The sequence below is a fragment of the Enhydra lutris genome, unplaced genomic scaffold (assembly GCF_002288905.1).
Source record: "Enhydra lutris kenyoni isolate GAN:26980312 unplaced genomic scaffold, ASM228890v2 scaffoldscaffold4, whole genome shotgun sequence".
NCBI classification, from domain to species: domain Eukaryota; kingdom Metazoa; phylum Chordata; class Mammalia; order Carnivora; family Mustelidae; genus Enhydra; species Enhydra lutris.
This window is the reverse complement of record NW_019154088.1, coordinates 410,720-417,176: the sequence shown is the minus strand read 5'-3', so window position 1 is coordinate 417,176 and position 6,457 is coordinate 410,720. Positions and strand designations below refer to the sequence as shown.

At 41.8% G+C, this 6,457-nt stretch overlaps 1 protein-coding gene across 1 annotated transcript; it reads right to left on the bottom strand.

Annotated features, from left to right (window-relative positions):
* Positions 1-2,723: 2,723 nt before the first annotated feature.
* LOC111159117 (ribonuclease A family member 9 (inactive)) lies at positions 2,724-4,182 on the bottom strand. Its single transcript, XM_022521531.1, is given in 5 exon segments — positions 2,724-2,802; positions 3,348-3,557; positions 3,782-3,929; positions 3,932-4,106; positions 4,108-4,182. Coding segments are annotated over 5 exon segments (687 nt in total).
* Positions 4,183-6,457: the final 2,275 nt, after the last annotated feature.

The following is a 6,457-nucleotide window of genomic DNA, read 5'->3' as shown; positions in this document are numbered from 1 at the left end:
GCACAAAAATATGCAGGGGCAAATGAATAGGGTTCAACCTGGCATCATTAGTTTTCTTCAATAAGGAACAGCACAGGGATAGATGCAAGCTTCAGTTCTATACTCCCCCCTCATGTCATTTCATAATGTTATGCTAGGACAGAAGGGATGGAACAGGGGTGCCTGGGTGGTTCAGTGGGTTAAGCCTCTGCCTTCAGCTCAGGTCATGATCTCAGGGTTCTGGGATCGAGCCCTACATCGGGCTCTCTGCTCAGTGGGGAGCCTGCTTCCCTCTCTCTCTGCCTGCCTCTCTGCCTGCCTCTCTGACTACTTGTGATCTCTCTCTCTCTCTGTCAAATAAATAAATAAAATCTTAAAACAAAACAAACAAACAAAAAGGGATGGAGCAACCATGCTCTCTTCTTGCTATACTATACTCTTCTGTTCTTATTCAATGACATAATGTCCATCACACATTTTTCTCTTTTTTTTAATTTATTTTTATTTATTTGACAGAGAGAGAAAGAGAGAGAGAGAGAGAGAGAGAGAGAGTGTGTGTGTGTGTGTGTGTGTGTGTGTGTGTGAGCACAAGCACGGAGAGCCACAGAGGGAGAGCGAGAAATAGGCTCCTCCCAAGCAGGGAGACCGAGAGACCGTGACATGAGCCAAAGGCAGATGCCCAACCAATTGAGCCACCCAGGTGCCCCCACATCATACATTTTGAAGGAGAATACCAATTGGGTTTATTCTGGTTAGGAGACAAACACCATTTCTAGTTTTTCCCCTTACTTTTACAAATGCTGCTGCCTACATTCCTTCACTGAATAATTGAAAATTTAAAATGAAGATTGTATCACCACTTCACACCCATTAGGATTGTTATTTAAAAATAAAAAAAAGAAGCTGACAAGTTTTGGTGAGGATTGGACAAACTGAAGCCACAGTGCATGGCCATTAGAATGTAAAACAGTGTAGCTGCTATGGAAAAGAATGACTGTATGACCCAGCAATTTCACTTCTGGGCAGAGACCAAAAAGAATAGAACGTGAGGACTTGAACAGATCTTTGTACATCCTTGCTCATAACAGCGTTGTTCGCAATAGCCAAAAGTAGGAGCAACTCAAGTGAGTGTCCATCGATGGATGAATGGATAAACACCATGTAGTATATATACATTCAATGGAATATTATTCAGCCTTAAAAAGGAAGGAAACTCTGACATATGCTATAACATGGATGAACCTTGAAGACATGCTAAGTGGAATAAGCCAGCCACAAAAGGACAAACACTGTATGGTTCTATTCACATGTGGTACCTAGAGTAGTCAAATTCATGAGACAGAAGGTAAAATGGTGGTTACTGGGGCAGAGGGGAGGGGTAAATGGGGGAGTTATTGTTCAATGCACACAGTGTTTCATTTTGCAAGGTGAAAAATTTCTGGAGACAGCCGCTGGGATGGTTGCACAAGAGCATGAATGCATTTACTGCTACTGAAGTATACACTTAAAAATGGCTACAGTAGTAAATTTTATTATATATATATATATGTATATATATATATATATATCTTACCACAATTTAAAAAATTACTGTTGCATCATCATTACTGGGATTCCAATTCCAACATAAAGAATAAATTGTGTGATAAAAAAAACTGTATAAATAATCCTTCTAGTTCCTTGATTCAAGTTTTCAATGTGTATGGATCAGACCACTTATCTGGGGAGAAAAAGATAATCTTATGATTATTTCATGCCTTGTTTATGTACTATATCATACTCTCACAAATATATTGTGTGTTGTATAATCCCGAGACAGGTGAGATGAGAGTGGACCAGAGGAGAGGGCCCATAGCACATACCCAGGCTAGCCTTTGTGCAGAACTTCTTTGCTTCATGTATAGAAGGTTGACTCTTAGAGCATGTCATAAGATTTCTAAAGTTTGATGGGATCCTCATTCACGCAGACATTACAATGAAAAGCCCCAGGCTTCCATATGAAGAGTAGTTTCATTTTCTGGTGTTCTTTCCTTAGTCACTGAAATGGGTTCTGGCAGTCCTTGGCCCTAGGCCCTTAATTTACATCAAGTGATTGATAAAGTAGGCTCTTAGCTCTGAGTCTGAAGACAAGAATAAGGGCAGGGGAGGAAATGAGCAGATAGGATTTCAATGCAATGTGCAAAAGTAATAGACACTCTCCCTACCATCTCCCTTCACTACTTCTTATCCCATCTTCTGTAAGTTATTGAGATTCATAATTAAAGGATATTATGGAATTTCACAGACAAAAAGAGAGAAATTATTACTTGTACTGGACAGACAGATTTCTCTTATCATACAGATTCTCCAGCCTTTTTTGGAAGTGGCATATTCTCAGATGCAGCCACATCTACTGGCAAGTGAGGAAAGGAATCATAAAGAAAGGTAACTGTGCCAGAAAGTGAGGAATTGTTTGGAGTTTTGTGAACAGTGATGTCTAATCCAAAGCAAAGATGTGGGAATCTACAGACATAGCATTGGGCAATTGAAAAGTACTTTGGGGAGCTTGCTATCCTGAATATTTAGGTATTTATCCTGAGATGTCCCCTATTAGAATCTACACCTTCATGTTCTCATTGTATTTCATTGTATGGAAAGAACAGAACAAGTGAAATGTCTACAAATATAGTACTGGAAAGTTGAATTGCACAACTTCTTGAGGAGCTTTGAGCTCTTTTCTTTTCAAATTATGTTACAGAGAAAGGTCATTCCAAACCCAGAAACCCCTCATAATCATACTGGAGACACTTCACTAGGTCAATGCACTTTATTAGTTCTACTGAACTAGAGAGTCACATGAATACAACTCAGAAGCACACTCCAGACAACCATTTCCTGTTCCTCTTGGATCTGGCTCTCCTTTCACTGCAGGCATTTGTCCTCATAACACACTCAAAATGTGCTAAATTACTTGACCTGTTTGAAACCACATCTCCAAGAGTCATCAAGGAACTGAGCCCACATTGCCTTTGCATGGTTAAAAGAAGGGAAGAAGGCAGATGATGAACATGAATGGGCTCAAAATGACCGTTCTCAATTTTAACTTGCAAGGATCAAGATGGAGCAGGTGATATCCGCCTATCATGACTTTTCAAAGAATACTTTTTTAGAATGGCCACTCGGAGGGCACCTGGGTGGCTCAGTGGGTTAAAAGCCTCTGTTTTTGGCTCAGGTCATGATCTCAGGGTCCTGGGATCGAGCCCCACATCAGGCTCTCTGCTCAGCAGGGAGCCTGCTTCCTCCTCTCTCTCTGCCTGCCTCTCTGCCTACTTGTGATCTCTCTCTGTCAAATAAATAAATAAAATAAAATAAAAAAAAAGAATGGCCACCCGGCTTCATTGTGGAAGATGCTACTACCCTGCGTATCATCATCTAAAACCATAATATTATTTACGTGAGCAGGAACAATTTCTTGAATATCATTTTGTCATCGGCAAGTGATAAGGACATGGCCCTGCCTATAAGAATAAGAAGAGTCATATTCACAGTCTGTCATTCTAACTCCTCTTGTTAAATTACAGTACACTCCTACTAGGTGCCTGCTCCTGTGACATTTCTTTTTTTTTTTTTTTTTTTTTTGATTTTTTTTTTTTTTTTTTTTTTTTTTTTTTCATAGAGAGATCACAAGTAGACGGAGAGGCAGGCAGAGAGAAAGAGAGAGAGAGGAGGAAGCAGGCTTCCTGCTAAGCAGAGAGCCCGATGTGGGACTTGATCCCAGGACCCTGAGATCATGACCTGAGCCGAAGGCAGCGGCTTAACCCACTGAGCCACCCAGGCGCCCCTCCTGTGACATTTCTTAACTCCGTTCTTACAAGGCACAAATACGTTGCTACGGATCTTTTGCAAGTCATCATATGCTATTTGGAGGAAGAAATATTCTCTGGCACAACAGAACTTGTCGTGGACATTTTCATCTTCATTCCATCAGTACAGTAGTTAGAATCAGTTACTGGTCTTTCAGGATTGATAATCATCTGTCTTTGGAAAGCTTCTTTGGTCAGAGGTCTGGGAGGTCCTGAACTGTGCATTTCCACCAAGTAACCTTCAAACCGTTCTATCTCTTCCTCTGACTCATCGAGTTGGACACGCCAACTTTTTAAATTGCAGGGGCTGCAGCAGCAGGAGCAGCAGAGCCAGGGTCCGCGCAGCGATCAGAATCCGCATGTTCTCTGGTGGGGACTAGGAGAGAGAAAGAGATGGGTGCCACCCCCGCACTCTGCCTGCTTCTGTTCCCCAGCAAAATACCTTCATTTCTCTCTCCACCCTGTGTGCCTGTTCTGCAATTATGGTAACCTCACCATCAGAGATCTCAGTCCTCGCTTTCCTGCTTCTCTACGGGTCCTCTTGTCTGCTTACCCTGCTCAGGTCACACCGATATCCCCTGGGACTTTAAATACACATGAGCAACTGTCTTTGCTACAAATGTGTAAACTGAGATAACGTACATTTTTTAAAAATTGTGCTACTTTAGGGGCTCCTGGGTGGCTCAGTTGGTTAAGCATTTGATTCTTGATTTCTGCTCGAGTCATGATCTCAGGGTCGTGGGATTGAGCCCCACGTTGGGCTCCCTGCTGAGCGTGGAGCCTGCTTAAGATTCTCTCTCTCCCTCTCCCCACTCCTCCTCCCACTCTCACACTCTCTCTTAAAAAAAAAATTGTCCTACTTTAAAAAGAAATGAAAATAACTAATTTGGTACATACTCACGAAGCATGTTGTCACTAAGCTTCATGGTCATGATGTTAAATAATTTAAAACTTTCCTTGCAAGAACCAGGGCAGCAGTAACATGTGTCATAGGAATTATGTCCCATTGATGGACATCAGGGCATATAGTCAGCCCTTTAGTGCAAAATCTTTCACAGAGAGCTCCTGGGCCCAGCTATCATTTTCCACTTCTATTCCAAATCACTAATTAATTAGTAATTAGCAATCATATAATAATTAGATCATTATAATCAAATTATTATATATTATATATGTTATATAATCTAATTATGATATATCATATATTATAATCTAATTATTATATAATTGCTAATCACTAGTAAGTAATTAGATTTCCACTTCTATTCCAAACCACTAATTAATTAGTGATTAGTGATTATATAGTAATCTAATTATTATTATCACTAATCACTAGTAATTAATTAGTGATTAGATTTCCACTTCTATTCCAAATCACTAATAATTAACTAATAAGTTAGTTAATCACTAATTCTCCAAGGAGGCTTTCCTCCCAGAGAAAGACAAGTACCTTAGGTGTGCTGGATAGCAGGCTTCCAGTCCTTCCTCAGGCTGTGGTCTCTTTACCTCGCTCAGTCTTTTTCTTGTCCGTGCTTCAGAGAAGGGATGTTTCTGGGTCTGTGCTGGAGAAATCCTAATATGGGGGGCATTGTCTTCCTCTAAGAATACAGGAGTTTGGAGTGGGAAGGGAGAAAAACAGGTCAGAGCAGCTGAAATACATACATTCTTGGGGTCACCCCAAAATAAAAGAAAAACAATAAATAATCACGGCTGGCATAATGAGCAAGCATGTGCCAAGCCCTATGCTAAGCACTAAATACATATGGCCATCTTCATCATCCAAACAACCTTTGATAAACATGTTTTCCTTGAGTATTTTTTGGTTTGCATTGTAATTAGCATCTCTTTGTGAAAGGAGGTTGCTTAAAATCTTAGGCTGGCCCCAGCAGAACCCTGATTCAAGCCCAGGTCACCAATCTTGCTGAATGTCCATATCTCTGTTCTTCACTGCTCTTCTATGGCCTTTATCAGTCTAGTTTCCCTTCCTGAGACCTATATGTACCTCCTTCTCCACATTGTCTTTGTAACTATCGGAAGACACTAACAGAAACAGAGATCACGAAAGTGGCCAGAACCAGAATTGTCTTGGAACCACTAGAGTGCTGTGAGAAATTGGCCGCCATGGCACGAAGCCTAACTGTGTTGTTGCAGGAGTGGTGTCCTGGGTTCCTCACTCCACTGTGCCCTTGGCCTCTGTAAGGCAACCTGAGGGATTCTCTAATACTTGTAACCTGGAGACCCAGACTGACGTGGAGATGCAGACTGAGAACCTCTGATTCCAGGGTGGACGCAACCTGTGTGTATATGAATAGAATTAAGTCAGAGAAGAGAGGGGTTAAAGAAAGGCAGATGCTGGGGGCACACGTGAGCCAGTGGAGAAAACAGGAAGAGTGAAGGCAAGAGAGCAGCGAGTCGGACTGGAAGGAACAACTGGCCTACGGTGGTGCTGTGAGAGTGGGCAGTCTGGTGTGTGACCATATTCAGAAACCCTTCCTCCCATCCCTGCTTGCACACTCTCATCAGGCTCCCCCATCAGGCCTCTCTTCAGGAGAGTGAGCCCATTGTGACAGTCCAGGAGCTCAGCACACATTCCCACAAAGGAGAACCTAGAGCCTCTGCGATGTTGTGGACTGGAG